The sequence below is a fragment of the Gossypium hirsutum genome, chromosome D02, assembly GCF_007990345.1.
Source record: "Gossypium hirsutum isolate 1008001.06 chromosome D02, Gossypium_hirsutum_v2.1, whole genome shotgun sequence".
Classification (NCBI taxonomy): domain Eukaryota; kingdom Viridiplantae; phylum Streptophyta; class Magnoliopsida; order Malvales; family Malvaceae; genus Gossypium; species Gossypium hirsutum.
Window position 1 is genome coordinate 70868189 of NC_053438.1, and position 21651 is coordinate 70889839.

The 21651-nt window shown below is 28.9% G+C and overlaps 2 protein-coding genes across 2 annotated transcripts; both read right to left on the bottom strand.

Moving 5' to 3' along the window:
• Positions 1 to 1263: 1263 nt before the first annotated feature.
• LOC121214859 (arginine decarboxylase) lies at positions 1264 to 4000 on the bottom strand. The gene has a single exon (XM_041089261.1). The coding sequence runs from the start codon at positions 3632 to 3634 to the stop codon at positions 1496 to 1498; it is 2139 nt and encodes a 712-aa protein (XP_040945195.1). The 5' UTR covers positions 3635 to 4000; the 3' UTR covers positions 1264 to 1495.
• Positions 4001 to 10179: 6179 nt separating this feature from the next.
• On the bottom strand, positions 10180 to 12366 carry LOC107927991 (V-type proton ATPase subunit c2). The gene is made up of 3 exons (XM_016859140.2): positions 12192 to 12366; positions 11579 to 11864; positions 10180 to 10550 (listed from the first exon to the last, which is right to left on the bottom strand). Exons 1-3 carry the CDS (start codon positions 12268 to 12270, stop codon positions 10418 to 10420), a joined length of 498 nt encoding a protein of 165 aa, XP_016714629.2. The 5' UTR covers positions 12271 to 12366; the 3' UTR covers positions 10180 to 10417.
• Between the last annotated feature and the right edge of the window lie 9285 nt (positions 12367 to 21651).

Below are 21651 nucleotides of genomic sequence, written 5' to 3' on the forward strand. Positions count from 1 at the left end.
CATACATATATATACACACACATACACACATAATCCACTCACATAGCTTTTGGGTTTGAAATACACAAAATGTCCTTTTGTGCGGGGTTGCAATTTGACATATATCCCTTTGGAAGAGTTTACATTTTTCACCTTCACAATATCTCCTTATACTAGTAGCAAATCCATGTACCAACCCCATTGTCTCCACCTCGAATGCCTTTGGAATCAAGGGTTCACGGACTAACCATATAATCTTGTTCAATAAGTGGAATGCATTAATTACCCGCTCTCAAGTTGTGTAATAAGAGTCGGAGAAGGGCAACTACTCGTTCTTAAACTGAACAAGTTTATGACCAAAGAGTTGAAGAGAGAAACTTTTTGCCGTTCCTGGTTCTCTTGTAGCCGGATCCTTTGAAACCACAAGATAGTAACCAATACTTAATACAACAATTAATATAGCTAACCTAAGTGATCGGCAGTTGACAGAGGCATTATAAATGAAACAACAATGAAAAACTCTGCAACCGTATCGATTGAAAAACTGTGAAACCAAGCAAAGGAGACATTAAAAAGTACTAGTTGGTGCTGCCATCTCTCATCTCAACTATTATAAACCAAAATTTCAAATTTAATAGTTGAGTTAAATAACAAAAGACTTAACATTGACAACTATACCAGATAACTTATTGTTTTAAAAGTTCAAAGGCTAGCCATCTAAACGAAGGGAAAAATATGATGGGACCTTTCACTGTTTCTCCTAGAAGATTAATTCATGAAACAGCAATATACAAGATATCATAACTTCTTCACGAGCACCAAAATTCCGTTGTCTTTTATCCCATAATTTTAGGTGTAGGTGCATGTTCAATTGATATAACCAAGCCGACCTGAGGCTAACCAGAAAGCCACATGATTGTGGTCAACAATATGTAACCAAATAATTACTCAACAAATAATGAGTTAGCGAATCAAACCTCAAAACCCGGGCAGAGGGCACCTTAGTGCCACTTTCACTGCACAACAAGACAGGGAAAAGCAAAATAAAATATATGAAAATCCCCAATGTTCAGGGCAATCAGTTAGGCTCTGATTGATTGAGGTCCAAAGCAAAAGGACAGGATATAAGACAAGACCCCACATTTGGATCTTATCCTTTTACATTATTTGTGTGTGTGCATGTGTTTGACTGTGTATGTATGTATGTATGTATTGCACAACACAACATAAACTCCATCTAGAGTAAATTAAGAACAATGGTAATGAAAACAAAAGGGAGAAGAATTTTTAAGCTATAGAACCGAAAAAGTTTTACTGAAAAAGAAACATGAACAAGAGAGTATAAGAACCCGAATTTACATAAAAGTGCGGGATTCGCTTCCCATCTCTCCTTCCCTTGAAAATGCAAAATGACCCTTTATGCTAACTAACATCTTTTGCTCACAAAAGATGGAAATCAACAACTAGAAGGTAAAAAGAAAGAATTTATTAAAACGAGGACACTTCAAAGGCTGCATCAGGCGTAGCAGTAAGACCATTGCTCGTCCTCACTAGCACCAAACTCCGCGGCAGCATTGTGAACTTCCTCATACGAACAAGGAGATAAAGCTTTGAGATATGGCATGTTGTGGAAGGAGCGAGCGAGGCTGCTGATTAAAGTAGCATATTTGGTGCCATCATTGTCATGGTCCTCCACATGAAATTCTTCAGCACGGTGCTTGAGGGTCTCAAACATGAGCTCAGGCTCATGCTGCATCATCCGAAGGACATCTGCACATGATGGACCAGGCATCACCCGCGTAACAGCAAAGCTTTGTGGACCATCACTTTGCAACACACTAACAACATTCGGGCCACCAAACAGGTTGTGGACACCACCAAGGGCCTCCTGGTAAGCCCCACCTAAGAACATCCCCAAATAATACCGCCCATTTGCACCACCATCATTACCTTCAAGCTCATGCAAAAGCAAGCTAGTTTCACCACCGATGAACTTATCAATCTTCCCATCACTATCACAAGTTAAATCAGACAATACTCCCCTCACTTCGGGCTTTTCATCCAATCGGTGAATTGGGACTATAGGAAAAACCTGACCAATACTCCAAAAATCCGGGATCGAAGTGAAAATCGAGAGATTGACATTGTATATCCTAGCAGGCTCAGCTGCACCAATCACTTTCGAAACCAAATCAAATAACCCATCAACATCAGCAAGCTGTTCAATCCTCAAACTCCCTTCTATAAACTGCTCCACACATCTTTGTTTCAATTGATCGGCATATAGCAAACAAGTCTCATTCTCATGTCTCATTGCTGCATCACTCAAATTCCAATAATCACAACGAGCATCCTCTGATAACCCCTCAATGATCAAAGGGAGGTCAATTTGATTCATTGCTGGGGTGTTAACAGTAGCAGAAATAGCCTCAAATATCAAGATAGAATGATGGGAAACAATGGCTCTCCCACTTTCACTACAAATAATGGGGTGTTTAATAGATTTACGGTCACAAATAATGCGAATTGCATTAACAACAGCTGAGGCATATTCCTCAAGGCCATAAGAAACAGAGAGATCGGAGTTACCAGATTTCGAACCGTCGTAATCAATTCCAAGGCCGCCTCCGATGTCGATAACCTTCATGCAGGCACCGAGTCGGACTAATTCGGAGTATATCTGTGTAGCTTCAACAACACCGTCTTGAAGCAAAGCGGTTGAAGGGATTTGTGATCCAATATGGAAGTGTAACAGCTGCAAACAATCAAGCATCCCAGAATCCTGGAGCTTTTTTACAAGCCTTAAAATTTGAGTCGTCGTTAACCCGAACTTCCCTTTTTCACCCGAAGTAGACCCGAAATGACCCGAATGTTTGGTTCTCAGCTTGGCCCGTACCCCAATCACGGGTCGAACCGAGAGCTTATTGCTTAAATCAATGACCAAATTCACCTCTTCTTCTTGTTCAAGAACAATCACAGTGTTCAACGCGAGCTTCTTTGCTATCAAAGCAAGGGAAACATACTCAGCATCTTTGAAACCATTGCAGACCAATAATGCTTCGGGGTTTCCTTTGCAAAGGCAACTCATGGCTAAAAGAAGTTCGGGTTTTGACCCGGCTTCCAACCCGAACCGGAATGGAGCCCCGAATTTGACTATGTCTTCCGCGACGAGCCTGTCTTGGTTACATTTCACGGGATAAACGCCTTGATAATGAGACTCGTAACACTGAGCTTGTATGGCTGATTCAAAAGCCGAGTGCAGTGACTCGACCCGGTTTTTCAGCACATCGGGTAAACGAACAATGAGGGGAAGCCGTAACCCGAGTCCGCCCGCCGATTTGGGATCCGAAACTTTCTTAACGATTTTCAGCAAGTCGATTTCCTGATGAGCCAAACTACCCGTACCATACGGGCGGACGACGACATTGCCGGAGCTGTTGACGGAAAAGTAAGGGGCACCCCATTCGTCAATACGATAAATTGCAGAAGAGTGAGCGGGGGACCAGTGGCTTGACTCGGAATTAGCCACGGCAGCGGTAACTGCGGCCGCGTTAAATGATAAAAAAGGTACCGGCGAGGGAATGGATGTATCCCCGGCATCCGCGTGACCAGGAGGCGCTACGGCGGAGTCTACGCAGCAAGCCATGACCGGCATCCCCGACGGTGTAACAAAAAAATGCTAGATTTGATAAATCTTTTTCAAAGGTTGGGGGCTTTGAAACCCGCCGAGGCCGAGGCCCCGGCTACCCCCTCAAAAGGGAGCAGCGGAAAAACCCTAATTACAACAGGAATGACGCCGTTTTTTTACCCTACAGTTCGAAATTCCGGCGTCGACCGTTAAAGAAATAAGATTTTAAAATTCCTTAAAACTTGAAAAAATTACAAAAATTATACTGCCATAATGGAGTTCACCATGCAGATCTTAAAACACAAAAAAGAAAGAAAATTTAATGGAAAAATAAGGGTTTTAGTGTTCTACAAAGAAGACGTGAGACGAAAGGGAAATGGGCGAGAATTGCATGGAAGCAAATGATCCTTTATATAGGGGCTTTTCACGGGCTCATTCGGGCTAATGATACGGGCTATGGGTACCCGAAGAATTTCTCATCAATTTCTCGTGTATTTTTCAGTTTTATCCACAACCTCAAAAGAGAAAAAGCAATAGAAAAGTGAGAATTTTTAAAGGTCTAAATCTGCACCAAGGTCTGTATTCTTTTAGATTTTGCAATTTGATCCATTTACTTTTAAATTTCACAAATTTAATCCTTGTGCTTATTTGACTTAAAATTTAAATTCCAATTGAGCAAAATTCTGCCAAGTTTAAATAGGTGTTATCAATTGGATTTTTTATAATTAGAACTTTAAATATTAAAAATGTTATCTACCTAAATATAATAAAAATTAATTAATAGTGTTACTAAATGGAATTTAATTTTCAAATTGTATAAATAAATATATTAAAATTTTTACAATAAATATAAAAAGATTAAATTTCTAGAATATGAAAAATACACGTAGGTATATTTAAATTTTTTCGAAATATATATTGCAAATGGAAAATTTTAACATTAAGTTTAGGCTCAATAAAAACTTGAAAAAAATTAGGAATCTATTTAAATTTTTAGTGTTTTGGAAAGTTTAAAAAAATTTAAAATATTTAAGGACTTAATTAAAATTTTCTTAAAAATAAGGATATAATACAAATTTTAAAAATTTTGGGCCCAAGTGAGATTCCCTTGGTGACGTTTAATCATCGTCGAGCTGCCACGTGTCCCGATAAATACGGATGCCCTTTTCACCTTTTGGAACGAGACATTAGGTTTGGATCCATGTTCTCGTGAAAATATCGTTCGGGACAATTTCTTTTTGTGACGAGGATTTTGTATTAACGGCTGTGATTCTACCACGTAGTGATTTGAATAATGTTTCTTTACCAAACCTCTTTAAATTAATGTTAAATTTTAAAATATTTTATTCCTACTTTTAAATTATTAATATTTATCAATTAATTTATTTTTTTTTAAATATAGTTATCAGTGAATTATACTTAAAACTATTAATTTAATTTATAAACCTATATTTGGTATATAATATCTTAATCTGATATGATATATCATGAATTTCGTTGTTAATGGTTAATTTTAAGTTGTTGATACTATATATATGTACATGTTCAGTGACAGAAAGAGATTCAAGGAATATGGTCGTCATTAAGAGATTTAAGCGGCATACTTTCTTAAAACGGTAAATTTTTAATTTAATTAGTGATGGCAAAATTACATTTTGACTCTAGAATAATAAAAATTTGATTTAACTTTTTAGAAATTATAAATATATAAAATATTAAAATGGTAAAATTACGTTTTTACTATCATAAAAATATACAATTTAATTCCAGCCTAAAAAAATTTTTTTTGACCCTGCGACTGTACATGTTACAAATTGACTCACATATTTTAAATATTTTAAACATTATTAGATATAATTACTAATTAAAAGTTACCATATATCTCTTTTTTTTAAGAATAATTTTAATTAATATATTTTTTGAACAATTATACTTAAAATAATTATTATTTTATATATTAATAGTAGAAATTTTTTATTTAATTATATGTCACATTCACGATCATTGTACTAAATAATTTTCCTAATTAGAATTAAATTAAAACAAGACATAATGATAAATTTAGCTTTTAATATTACTTCGTTTATCATTTTTGCGTTAGTTATTTTAATTATAATTATTCAAACATATATTAATTTGTAATATATAAAATCTCTACTATCAATATTTAAAATAATAATTATTCTTAAAAAATAAACGAGATACATGGTAACTTTTAATTAGTAATTATAGCTAATAATGTTTAAAATATTTAAAATATGTGGGTCAATTTGTAACATGTACGGTGGCGGAGTCAGAAATTTTTTTGGAGCTGGACTTAAATTGTATATTTTTACGATAGTAAAATTGTAATTTTATCATTTTAACATATTGTATCTTTATAATTTTTAAAGGGTTAAATCAAATTAGAATTTGTTTCAACAGCATATTTATTTTTATATCGAGAAAACGAGATACTTTTAAATAAGTGAAAATACGTAATAAGTTCCCATGCTTTTTGTAATTCATAATTTAATCCCTATACTTTTATTTCTAGAAATTTAATATCTTTACTTTTAATATTTCAAAAATCATATCTAACTTTGAATACAATTAAAATTATTTTGTTAAATTAAATTTCGGTATTTTTTAAGTTACACTTCTATCTAGTTTTCTTTTAATTGCAAAATTTCACACTAACAAATTTAAAAAAATTAATAAACAACTGCATTTGAAATTTAAATTTAAAAAGTATAGGGACTAAATTCATGAAAATAAAATGTTAGAGACTAAATTTTAAATCTATGAAGAATATAGAGACCTATTATATATTTTAACCTTAAAAGAAAGAAATAGAGAACCTTAAAAAGAAAAATGGGGGCCATTTTTGAGAAATGGAAATGAATCTGCGACTGTGAGCGGTGACCGTAAAAAATAAAGAACCTTATCTCCCAGAGAATCTGCAAAATTGACGCTTAAAAAGAGTAAAATAATGTTGACACCTTTATATGTCTCGTTTACTTGATGCGCATCAAACACGTAAATGACACGCGGATCATTTTATCTCAATCTGTCTTTTTCATTTTAGTCCTTCGAAAATCCAACCCTTAAATTAGATCCAAAACTTTTACACTGTTGTTATTTTTATTTATAAAATTCAAATTCTAAATTTTATTTAAGGTATATCGAACTTCGTAAGTAGTGTTAGAGGACAGATAAGAACCTTAATGTAGGGGTGAAGTTAGAAAAAATTTTAGGGGTCAAAATTAGATTGTAATTTTTACTATAGTAAAAATATTATTTTATCATTTTAATATTTTTATAATTTTTAAATGATTAAATTAAATTTTTATCATTTTTAAGAGGACCAAAATATAATTTTATCGTTACTATTTTAAAATTTTAAAAAATTTAAAGAATCTAAATAAAAAAAATTCATTTTAAGGGGGTTGGGCCGGGTTTTTTACACAAATGCTATAGAAAAAATAGATATATACTGAAATAGGGTGTCAGAAAAAAAATTTACCAACATAGGTTACTTTTTCATTGGAGCCTATTAGATAGGCGCCAATGAATAAAAAAATAATAATAAAATTTTTTTTGAATAAAATATAATTTTATATTTTCCCGGGTCAGTATATAACCCGTATAATACATAGTATTGGCGCCTATTTGGGAGGCGCCAATGGTGGTGCCTATCTAGGAGGCACCAATGGTGGTGCCTATCTGGGAGGTGCCAATGCTCTGATTTTTTCGGGTTTAGGGTTATGTTATAAATTTAGGATTATGTTATAAATTTTTGTGTTTGTAATTATTTAACATTTAATTTATTAGTAATAAATTACAAAATTACTAATAAGTTACTAATAAATTTATAACATAATCCTAATTTACTAACAAATTAATTATAAAATAATTACAATATTCATACAAAAAATTACAATATTACAATATATCCCGACATTACAATATTCATACAAAATTACAATATTACAATATTCATACAAATTATTTAAAATTTAGGATTATGTTATAAATTTAGGATTATGTTATAATTTTTTGTGTTTGTAATTATTTAAAATTTAATTTATTAGTAATAAATTACAAAATTACTAATAAGTTACTAATAAATTTATAACATAATCTTAAATTACTAACAAATTAATTATAAAATAATTTCAATATTCATACAAAAAATTACAATATTACAATATATCCCGACATTACAATATTCACACAAAATTACAATATTACAATATTCATATAAAATTGCAATATTTTTTTGTTATTAATTATTAATTATAGATTATCTATATTTAGTATGAATATTGTAATTTTTTTGTATGAATATTGTAATATTATAATTTTGTATGAATATTGCAATTTTTTTGTATGAATATTGTAATATTGTAATATTATAATTTTGTATGAATATTGTAATGTCGGGATATATTGTAATATTGTAATTTTTTGTATGAATATTGTAATTATTTTATAATTAATTTGTTAGTAAATTAGGATTATGTTATAAATTTATTAGTAACTTATTAGTAATTTTGTAATTTATTACTAATAAATTAAATGTTAAATAATTACAAACACAAAAATTTATAACATAAATTTCATTGGCGCCTCTCTATGAGGCACCTTCATTGGCGCCTACCTGATAGGCGCCACCCGACCCGACCCGACCCGTTGACTGTATTTTGACCCGTATTTTTTTAAAAAAATTATTAAAAAAATATAAAAATATTTTATTCAAAAAAATTATTATTTTTTTATTCATTGGCGCCTATCTAATAGGCTCCAATGAAAAAAGTAACCTATTTTGGTAAAAAAAATTTCTGACACCCTATTTCAGTATATATATATATTTTTTCTATAGCATGTGTAAAAAACCCGGGTTGGCCCTATTAGCCTCCCTAGCTATGCACTGCCTTAACCTCAAAATAATGAAATTTAGAAAATGCTAAAATATGGTTCAACTCTCTCTATTTTTTGATATTTTAAAATTCAAGTTTAATAGTTAGCTTCATTAAAATTTTCTTGTTGAATTTATTGATGTGGCTTTTTGAAATTTAAAAAATATTTACTTAGTAGTTATATAACAAAAGAATCACGTCATAATGTACCTGAATTTAACTGAAGAAATTTTACAGTGTTGGATATTAACAATTGGACTTGCATTTTAAAATCCGAAAAATAGTAAGACTATCTCTTGAAATAAAATTAAGAGACTAAATTTCAAATTTATAAAAAATACAAAAATTTTAAATATATTTTAACTTTTCTATAATTATAAGTTAATACAATAGTCAATTTTTGCTTTGGTCCCTCTAAAATTTATAATTCAATATTAATCCTCGTAAAATAATAAGGATGTTGGTCGTACTTCGAAAGTTTTATTTCATTTGCACATCGTTGAACTCAAACCCATACTCTATAACATTGTAAAATAATAAGGATGTTGGTCATACTTCGAAAGTTTTATTTCATTTGCACATCGTTGAACTCAAACCCATACTCTATAACATTATAGAGCATTTTTTTGGTAACACTCTCACCTGTAAAAGTACTATATGTGCTAGTCCAACTATACATGTTATAAATGGTTCATCTCTTCATATACTTGAGTTTAAATAACTACTTTGTAATTTTTCATGATTAGATAACCAAAATTTTTTTACTAATAATTAGATGACTAAAAATATAACTTACCCATTAATATTTCTTCACTTCACTTTACAAATTTAGCTCTTAGACACTATTGTTATTGTTTTTACTTTTAAGTACGTATAGTTTTTTTTAATGATATTTGAATTATTAATTTCATATTATTTTATCTAAAAATGTGGAATATCCAATAAATACATGTCAAGTGTCATTTCTTTTATTAAAAATCAATTTTGCAATTTAACCAAGGGGTTATTGCGGAGCTGTCCGTGAGAGTGGGTGGGAGCTTAGGAAAGGAAATGGAAAATTAGAGATTAGGAATTAGAAATAAAATAAAATAAAAACACAAAATGATATTAACCTGTGATAATTCGACTTGAAAATTCAAAACTTCAAATTCAGAAAATAATTTCACTAAACTATTAAATAATATACATTTTGATCACTCAACTTTAAAAAATTATAAAGTAGCCACTAAATGATTCAAAAAATTTCATTTAAGTCGTTGAAATACACATAAATTACCATACGAACTGTCATATTTAAAAATTTAATGTTTTCATCATTATTTTCATTAAAAAATAGTAATTCAAGAAAGAATAAAAGTCAAATTGACAAAAGACGTAAACGTCAAGGGTTATATTTATCATTATACCAATATAAAAAAAAAACTGATTTCACAATAAACTTAGCTATCAAAATGAATGTTGTTCTAGAGAATATTGATTGTATAAATTTTTCTATACGCTTGGACGTTCACTTTCGATTCATTTTCGAAATCATATCCGAATATGTATCAAACACGGATCATTAAAAAAATAATAACAGATTAATGCATTATCTCCAAAATTGAACTTCCATAAAGAAAAGTTTCAATTTCAGAAGCAAAGATAGACTGATGAAAATAACCTTCAAACAGGGATAAAAAGGTTCTTGTCAATTTATTCATAGAAACTCATTTCTACTTCTACAAAGTGAAAAGAGCAACCGCTAAATGAACTCTCAAAAGTAGTTGCTTTTCATTAAATACTAATAATACCAACCCTGGATTTGCTGTTTAAATCGGAACTAACCCGAGAACGATCGAATACTCTTTTTTCATATGGTAATATACCAATATAAGCAAATAAAAGAATACTAACCAATTCCACCAGCATCTTATTCTGCTCTAGATTGGCCAGCTCGGGAAGACAAGATGATGCCGACAATAAGGCCGTAAAGAGCCAAAGCTTCGGCAAAGATGAGGATAAGGATCATTCCAACAAAAAGTTTTGGTTGTTGTGCATTAGCTCTGCAAAACAAAGGAATTACTCAATTCAAATATGCAAAATAAATGGCAAACCTATGTTTTAATTCACGAGGTCTAATTATGAATTTCATCCCTGTACCTTATGAAATAAGTCCCTCTACTTTAATTTGTCAAATTTTGGTTCTCGTACTTTATGAAAACTAAGAAGTTAGACTAGGTGTTCGTAAAGACATGAACTTGAGCTGCTAAGTTGTTGCTAATTCACTTTAGTGAGCTGCTGATTTCCAAGTCACGATTTAATGGCAAAGTTTAACAAAGTTATCCAATTGGACTAACTTCTCGGTTACCATAAAGCAGAGGGATGAAATTCAGAATCATACCCTTTTCATGAAAAACTCAAAACTTTTTCCACTAAAGCAATAGATAAACAAGATGATGCAAAGTAATGTCCTTATGATTAAGACAGTCTCACAAACTATAGCTTTATATTTCACTGTCACATACAATTATTTACCTAAAAAAACATGTAATCTAGCATTTGGTCTAAAACAGTAAAACTATGAAGGCCCTTGTACTAGTAGTCGGATTGCATTTTGCTCTCTCTACTCAAAAAATGGGTAAACTAGTCTTTATAAGTTAGATCAAAGAGCAAATTGGTCCTTCTGTTAACAATTTCATTCATTAACATGAGGTTGAAAGTGGCTGGTTATTTCATCAACCATGCTAGTTTTTAACAAAACAAATGGACGAAATTTTTAATAAAAGATTGATTTGCTCTTTAATCTAACGTACAGTGACTAATTTGCCCAAGGGGCAAAATGCAATCCGACTACTATTATAGGGGCCTCCATGATACTTTTACCATCTAACCTACAACTAGATCATTGTAATAAAAACCATGGATGGGAGGGCAGCAATAGTTATTAAAATGAACTAAAACCGGATAGGGAAATGGCAACGCTATGGTAGCAAAATCCACGAGTGCATTAAGCAACCGTGAAAAGTATAAATCAACAACAATAATGTCCAATCTGAAATAAAAACATGGATATAAAAGGCACTATATATACCTGACACCGGCATCACCAACAATTCCAATAGCCATTCCAGCAGAAAGACCGGCAAGGCCACAAGCAAGACCAGATGAAAGATGGGCATAACCATCGAAAAGGTAATACGATTTTGCCTTAGGATTGATCCCGGTACTAATAATGACAGCAATAATCAACCCGTAAATACCCAAAACACCAGCCATAACAACGGGTACAATCGATTTCATCACCAATTCTGGCCTCATCACACCCATAGATGCCACACCGACACCGCTCTTAGCGGTCCCGTATGCAGCTCCCATACCTAAATTCACAAATTAAAAACATATTTTCTTTTCAACCCTAAATTATTGGATCCACATCTAAATTCCCAATCAGAACTAACAACTTTAAAGCGTGAAATTCACTCGGATGAATAAAAACAATAATTTATTTCCCAATTATTCATATAAAAAATTCATAGATCCATGTCAAATATAATAGAATCTGCACGTAATTTACAATAAACATTGGAAATTTTGATTTTTATATCAATTGAAATCAAAACAGATCTAATATGAACATAATTAAAGAGATGTAAAATTTAAAAAAAATAACGATAAATTTATAGGGGAGGGTTATGATTGATTACAAGAGAAGACAAGAGCGGCGGCGGCGCCGAGGAAGCCGAAGAACGGAGCCGTTTCATCGCCGCTGAATGCAGAAGCCATTGTGGATCTGGAAACGTTGTCGTATAGATCTGAGAACAGTCGAGACTCTCGGAATTGTTTTCCTTCAAGGCAGTTTGATCTCCCATCTTATATCTGGTTTTTATTGCGATATTGGAATAAAATGGTCAGGTTTTACTATATTAGTCCCTACACTATGTGTAAGTTATAGATTTGAACTCTAATTTTTTAATTTGGTTAATTTTAGTCCTATACTTTTTGAGTTGGTAAAAATTTAGTCATCTTGCTTTTCATTTTTTTTTAATTTTAGTCTTTACCAAATAATAACAATTAAATTCATTTGGTTAAATTATTTGTTATCAATCTTGTATTACATGTAAAGTTGTAGATTTAGCCTACGTTCTCCAATTTGATCATTTTTAGTAATTTATTTTTCAAATTTTAAAATTTTAGTTTTAACGTAATGACAATTGTTAAACCATTAATTATCTTTTTTTTATCAGTGATATGTAGAAATAATAAGCTGGCATGATATTATACATGTGCTAATATTATGTTTGTCTCGTACCATCTTGGGCTGAATTTTTAAAATTTTAATAGATTAAAAATAATCAAATTAATATAAAGGACTAAATATATATCTTACACATAGCATATGGACTAATATTAAAATTTAACCAAAGAAAAAAATTAAAGTAAACTTTAGCATTTAATGGGCTTAAAAGCCCAATCTAAGCCATTGAGCCCGTTTGTTTATTATTTATTTTCCCAGTCCATAGCCCATTTACAAGAGTAACTTTAAAAGCAACCGGATTAGACCGATTTGATCAAACTAGAAATTGATCGGGATAACAGTCTAAAATAAAGAATTTGACTGATTGATTTTTGAACAGTATAAATCGATTCAACAATTTATTTAATTAAATTGAACAAATCGGTAGAGTCGATCAAATTAATAGTCTAATTAATTCCACGCACAAACAAAATTTTCCAATGTGATTGTGGTTGAAACCTTGACAGTAAGGATAAGTTCCTTTCTTAATAATTTCAATCGTTGAAAAATTGTTATAGTCGAATCTAACTACTTAAAAGGAAACTTTAGTTGATTAAATGTTTTAAGTGATTGTACGAAATACGTGTGGGTTTGGATGTACGGTGTGGTGTATTTAGTTTACTTTTTTGTCTCACGCAGCAGTATTATAATGTTTAATCTTACTGTCACCGCTATTTTTACACTAACTGCAGGTAAATACAACCGCCAATCCAAACCCACCAGTGTCAAACTCCATGAACAAGGTGGCAGATTGAGTAGCAAAGAAAACAATCAATGGCGAAGATTTTAAGACTTTCTTGTAATTTCTAAGTTACAAACAATAGCAAAACTAGAGGGGGGTTGACAGTGACCTTGGCCCCGAAAATGATACAATTATCTTAGAACTCTTTTAAAAGTATAAAAATACAAATTAATACAAGTGTAAAATTTTATTTTGCCCACCCAAACTTCTATAATTTACTCTTTTACCGGAATGAATGAATGTGACCACGTTTGAAAAAAGAAAAGCATGTATTTAGAGATTGCCCACGAAATACAAAGTGGTAATGGGATTATATATATATATTTTGGTCATTAGCAATCTGGAAATTGAAAGAACAAAATATAAGAGAAATTGACTTAATTTAGCTGCCGACAAATATACCCAAAAGTTGCCATCGAGTGTCTAGCAACCCCCTTCTTTTTTTCAAAGGCCATATCTCTAAAAGATTTGTTGTTTTCTACCTCAGAAAGTGTCTCGGATCGGATTGAAAATCAATTAGGGTATCGGTTTAGAGACAATTATTAGATTGATTAATTTGAAAACCGGTACAGATTAGCTGAATTAGGCTAAAAATTAATTGAATTGAGTAGTTAAATTGGGTTTTTAGTTTTTTATTTTATGATTTATTTAATTGAATCAAATAAATCGATCGAGCCGATTGAACTGATGAACTGATGGTCTGACCAATTTAATTATCGATCAAGTACTGCTAAGGAGTTTATTATTTAATGTTTTAAAAAATTATATAATTACCAAAGTCTAGTTTAGTTAAAAAAATATTAAAAGCCATAAATTAATAGTTAAAAGCACATGTTTAATATTTAATTTAATCTATGTATTTTAAATACGCCCCATATCATATTCGAGTTTAGGGGCAAAGATAAGAGACTGGCAGTTCTAAGAATGGTAAAATTACTATTTAGATTTTAATGATTTTGTAAAATTACATGATAAAATAAAAGTAAAATCGCATTTTAGCTCCCAAAATTTATAATTCATATTGGCTCTTAACGTAATTTTCTACCTTTGCTCTGTCCGAGTTAGCATTTAAGGCTTAAGTTGATTACTGAGTTTATAGAATAATTTGATTAATACAATATTTATAATTTAATGACTCAATTAAAACATTCTGAAGTTTAAAGATTAACTTATAATATGAACCATAATTTAAGGTCATCTTATGAATTAACCCTTTTGATAGACTTGACTACTATAGGATAAAATACAATCATGTCCATGGTTTATTTAAAATCTCCAAAATAATCTCAACCCTAAATCAAGATGATTTTGCTATTAGTTCATGTACTATTTGTAAATTGTCAGTTGGGTCATATACTTGATCATTTTTAATCTCTCTGTACTAATTTTAGAGTTTTAAAACTATGTCCTAACCAGACTAGTAACCATTAGATTCGTTAAATTAAATTTCATTATTTCCAAAATATTATACAACAAACATATTATCGCATATGTAATATTTATCATATTACTATTTCCATATAATATTTAAAAAAAAGGGTTATGTCATGGAAAAAAGGTTATCGACAGTTGGAAGTGGAATGTGATCATGCTTTTTTAGTTGAATTGATTTTAGTTGGCGAAGCTGCAGATAGTCATCTGACTGAAATGCGGCTTATTCATCATTTATTGAGTCGAAATTGGAAGTTTTTTGTTCGTCATATTCCGAGGTCGCAAAATACAGTAGCTGATCATATGGCCAAGTGTACGACGACTAATTCCACAAAAATTCATTGGTTTAAAGAACCCCCGCAATCAGCTAGAAGTTTAATTGAGGCAGATTATGTTCTTGCTTTGAGTCACTAGTGTAATTTTTTGAGTTATTCGCTTTAAGTTGTCTCTTTTTCTACCAAAAAAAAAGGTTATGTCATTTTAGTTAAAGGACTTAAAGATTAGCGTTTGAGTAATGAGTAAAATTTTAAAAAATTAAAAATAATCAAATTGAAAAACAAATATTAAATCTATAACTTACGCATAATAAGAACGAATAACAAAAATTTACCTAAACAGATTTAATTGTTACCGTTTATGTCAGGATTAAAAACTTCAAAATTTAAAAAGTATAAGAACTAAAAATGACCAAATTAAAATACATAGACTAAATATGCATCTTACTCAAAGTATAGGGACTAATTTATAATTTAACCTAATAAAATATCCTCAAAGGCCTTAGCAAGTGAACATTTATGAGACATAAAACGACATCGTTCGCAATCAAATTATTAATGGAGGAATGGATTGCCTAACTTTTAAGGTGGGTCCGTAATTTTCGCTTTAATCGTTGATGATTGACAACTTCTTAAAATTAAGTGGATAAGTTCGAGTGATAAAAAGTTGGGTAAATTACATTAGTAGTCACCCAATTATGGTTTTTTTTAATCACTTAATTATGAAAAGTTACAAAATATGTACTCAATTATTAGTAAATTCCTTTTTTCTTGGCCACTCAACCATTCAAAATTTGTCTTTTGTGTCACAAATTTGGAATATAGTCATTGTACTTTTACTTTCAAAAATTTAATCCTAACTTTTCAAATTTGAAAACTCCGGTCCAATTATTAACACAGTTTTTTACGTTAATTTTGTTGGTGCGACATTTAAAAAAATAATCTTACTTGACAGTCATGTAACTAAAAAACGACATTGTAATGAACACGAGTTTAACAAAATAATTTTAATAGTATTAATAATTGAACATAAGATTCAAAATCTAAAAAGTGTAAGAACTAAATTCCGAATGTACGAATAGTAAGAACTAAATTCCGAATGTACGAATAGTACAAAAAATTATAACATATTTTAGCCTTATAATTTTTAAAATATTATTTATGATCTCATCAAACTTTTAATTTTATCCGAATTCAAAAACAAAATAAAAAAATTTATCAAATTTCGAGATTTAATACCAATCAAATAAGTTAAAAATAAAGTTAATAGGTCTACATAATGCGGATGATTAATTACTTGACTCGCTCCGATAAATATTTTAATAAATAAAAAAATTAAGATTAAATATTAGTTTATTGAAAAGTTTCCTCAAACTTTTTTTTCTTGATGAAACAAAAATCTGCCACGTGTCCAGAAAAGCAATGTTCACGTCTTCATAAAGTAGATGGGTCAAACAAAGATGCTTCGTGCCACGTGAATAACGAAACGCCTTTGTCGGAAAGTAGTTTTAATATTATGGTTAATTGCACCTAATTTTGGTTTAATTTATGAATTCATCCTTAAATTTTAAAATGTTTATAATTAGTTCTTAAAGCATAAATATTGTATTAATCTGATATTTTACTGGTCTAATTATCAACTTAAATGTTAGATGCTAGCTTAAATCTGAATACGTGTGTATCAACTATACATATAATTTTAAATTTAATGTGTTAAAAGGCAAATAATGAGATTGAAATTTATGAGGTTTTTTTATCATGTCAGATCTAAATTATCAATGCACCTAAAAATTGATCCACGTTTTTTAAACATTGGAGTTTGGTTTTTAACACCCAACCTAACAGAAGGATTCAATTGATACAATACTAATATTTCAAATTTCAATTAGATTGTTTTAAAGCATGAGATCCAATTTAAATTTTGAATCATAGTTCAGGGATGGCTAATGCAATTAACCCTTAATATTGTATAAATAACTAATTTTGATACGATTATTATATAACAAACAAAGCATCTATATTGTATATTAAGCACTTGATTGAGTCGATGTTGTTATATGTTTTAAGTTCAAATCTAATTAAATGTGTATTTTTTATTTTTATATAAAATATAAAAAGACAAAAATACCCTTAAAATAATATAATTTGCTTTATAAAACAATGGTATTTTAATTCCTACCTAATCAGGGGTGAAGCCAAAAAATTTTTAGGGGAGGACAAAATTAAATTATAATTTTTACGATAGTAAAAATATAATTTTATCATTTCAATAGCTTATATTTTTATAATTTATAAAGGATTAAATCAAAATTTTATCAATTTTTTAGGGGGCAAAGTGTAATTTTATTTTTATTAATTTAAAATTTTAAAAAAATTCATTTTAGAGGGTCGAAGCCCCTAGATATGCCGTTGTACCTAATTGAATTGGTATCAATTAAAGCTATAGATATTTATTTTAAATATAAAAAAAACGAAGTTAATGCAATGCGGTAAGTGGCACATTATTGGACCCCCAAACTTTTTGGACTTTTTTCCTTAATAATTGTGGGTTCACTATTTAGTGTTTTGAAAGGTGGAAGGTGAAGAAGAAAGATGGGAAAGATTCATTTATGTTTTTTTGGACTCAATAAATTTTTTTTGTCACATGATTCATTAAATGAATTTAATTAATATATATTTGAAAATCGTCAACATCATATTAATTGATTTTTTATTAATATTTTGTAGTGATGAAAATAATGAAAATTAATTATTTTTATCTTTTATTTAAATGTCTAATTGTTCATACAAAATAGAGAAAAAATATTTTTAAAAAGAAAGAAAAAGATTTGGGGGTTTAATTTAAATCCAAATACAATGGGATTTAAATTTAAATTTATTTTGTCATTTTATACAAATGGTCACTTAACTTTAAAAATTTTCAATTTAGGTTCTAACGTTTAAATTCGTTCCATTTTAGTCACTTGTTGTTAAATTAATAATGAAAAGTCTTTTATTTTTTAACTGGTATAATAATACATCTAGTCTTTAATGCTTACTTATTCTATCAATTCGATTCTAATTCTAAATAATTCAATAAATTTAATTCTTCATGTTTACAAATTCTATGAATTTGATCTGAATCTTCCTAATCAAAGTTTTCAGCTTTTAAAACAGAGGCATTCCACATCTATTAATTGTGTTTATTTATGGTTGAAATTATCTAATTTTGCACATAACCCTATTTGTTTATATTTTTAAAAAGTTCCTGTTAGAAATTAATTAAACATCATTAAAAAAAATAGAAAATATAAAATTTGAAAATATAATATATAATAAAATTATATAAATAATTTAATATTTGTAAAAAAAACATTTCACCTTGACTAGCATAATTTTAGTTTTTAATTAATTTGGTAAATGATTTGACACTAAATCATAATATTAGTAATATGTATTGCTTATTGTGGGTTTAAAAATTAAAAAAAAATAATTAAAAATAAATAAAACATATAAAAATCTCTTAATCAAATTATAAAATAAAAAAGTCATTATCAATGTAACAAAAATGAAATTCAATTAATTCATTCACATTTTATTTCTTATGAAAAATTAAATGTACATAATTTTTTTATATAATTATTGATTTAACAATTAGATTTTTCAAAGTCATATTTTTAACTCTATATTTAATTTTTAATATTTTCAACTTTGAGGACTATTTCTATGTACATTGAAGGAAATATCATACCGTTAACAACAAGAGTAAAATTAAAGTGCTTTTTCTTTATAAAGTTTTCTCATTAAAAGGGTTATAAAATATTATATTTAGAAGAAAACTAATGAAAAGAATAAAGAAAAGAAAATAAATTTGTGGATCAAATTGATAAAATTTGTAAGTGGGAAGGGTTAATTTTATTAAATTATTTGGAATTAGGATGAAATTGATAGAGTTTGTAAGTATTGAGGACTAAATACTAGTTAAAAAAATACTTTTCGTTATCAATTTTACTACGAGCGACTAAAATAAGAACAAATTCATACATTAATGCTTAAATTAAAAATTTTAAAGTTAAGTAACGAAAACAAAAACGTGAATATCATATAATAATTTAGAGAAAACTTAAAAATTTCTACCATTCAAAATTTTTATTTTTTAATAATTCGGAAAGGACTAAATGAATGTCTAGATGATTTTTTTTTTCTAACTTATGAGACAAGCAATGCCTATGATTTTTTTCCCCACCAATGTAATTTAGTCAAAGACAAGTAGGGCAATTTTAAAGGAAGTTTAGTAACCTTGGATTCCACGTTTTGATTAGAAATATGTATTTTAATTTAAAAAGTAATATAAAACGGGTGTTCCAACGTATTTAAACGTGTAATATCTTCAATTTTTAAGGTTATAATTCAAAAACGAGTAAGTCACAATGGAGATCACTCTCGATTATAAAAAGTTACAAAATGACTATTTAATTATTTAATTTTTTTACCAGTTAGCTAACGTAAAAATGAAAAAATTCAAGATAATTGGATAACTAAAAAAGACAAAATTAAATAGTTGCATAATCATTTTGTAACTTTTTTATTGCTAGACAACCAAAAAAATTTGAATGACAAAATGGTATAAAAAGTTACATTAGTAGTAATTTATTTTGGGTTTCGGATTTTCTTTTTATTCTCTCCATATTTTATTTTGTTTGTGGTATTTTATATTTTTTAAGGCGTTTTTTTACGAAAAAAATACTTTATCAAACATTAAATATTAACTCTGATAAAGTTTGACTTTATTTAATTTATTTTAATAGTAATTGATTCTCAGGGACCTATCGTAAATGACATAATTGTAATTTTGGCAACATTTGTGTTGTTTTTTTTTTTTGGACAAAATTTGTAGGATTGCAATGTCATGGGAATTTCTATACAATTTTTAATTTTTTTTCTTAAGGACATAAATGAATACTGGTGGGACATTGAGTTCAGATATTATACTATAATGGTCCCTCTTTTAAAATTTATTTTGTAATTTGAGCTAGCTTCAATGTATCAAAATTATGGCATTGATAATATAGCAGAGGTACATGATCCTTTCAATTAAAAATTTTTAAATTCAATTTAATCCCCTAATCTTATCCTTTTACCAAATAATCGAGGTTTTAATTGAACTAACTTAATATTAGGGTCTGTTTGATTGACGGAATTAATTTTCCTAAAAATCATTTCCAACTTTTCCAGCATTTGATTGGCGGAAAACATTTTTCATTTGGAAAATAAACTCCAAAATAAGGGAAAATGGGTTACATTTTAGGGAAAATGTCTTACCCTTTCAATTTCCGTAAGACATTTTCCGTACTCTCCTCTCTATCGCCTCCTTCATTCCTTCCTTCATTTCCGGTAGAAAACTGCTTATGTTTATCGATTTTCCAGTAACTTGTTTTTTAAATTATTCAATACTTATTTTTTTAACACAATTACAAATAATTTATTTGATATTAGTTTTTTTCAATTTATAACGATTAATATTGTAGCTTAATAATTGAGTATTATTATAAATAAATCATTGCAATATAAGTAAAAATAATTTAAAATATAAAAATTTATTAATATATATTAATATATGTAAAAACAACTTTTCTGAAAAATATTTTCAAAAAATTTATTAATATATATTAATATTTTCAAATATTTTCACAAATATATATTCGTTTGGTCTCAACTGCATGTACCTGTCTGTCTGCTGGTAGCTTAGAATTAAGATACATGACACAGATAATTTTTTTAAACATTATTAAGATAAATAATTACCAAAATAAAAAAAAGTGAAACTTTCGCTATGGTGGGACCTTACCATTAATTATTACTGATTAAATGTTTTGGTTAAGAAAAAAAGCATTCGCAATTTAATTTAATTTAATTTAGTTGGTTGTGACGGATCGAGTTTTAGTTTAATTGGTATACATATCGTTGTCAATGCAAGAGCACGAGAGTTTAAATGCGTTGAAGCGCATTATCCTCTTTTTTATGCCTATAAATAATTTTAGGCATTGTCATAAAAAAAACAGATATGATGAGAACTAATTTAATTATAGACAGGGTAAGAGGGAGATCCATGCATTATAATTGGTAAATGTATCATGGAGGCTCTTGTGCTAAGAGTTAAATTACATTTTATCCCATTTACTAAAAAAATGAACAAATTAATCTTTTTCGTTAAATTTGAGTTATAAATGGGTAGATTGTTATTTTTTTCCTTTAATGTCCAAATTTTTTTCCAAAATATTTTAAATGTATTTAAATAAAGTGAAATTTGAATTTTGGAGGCACCAATTTCCGCTTCCTACTCAACATACACCATTATAATAATGAAACTTTCATAGTTGACTCTCATATTTTAGATCTATTCATTGTTTGATTTCTTACAAATTCTAAGTCAAAATTAGAAA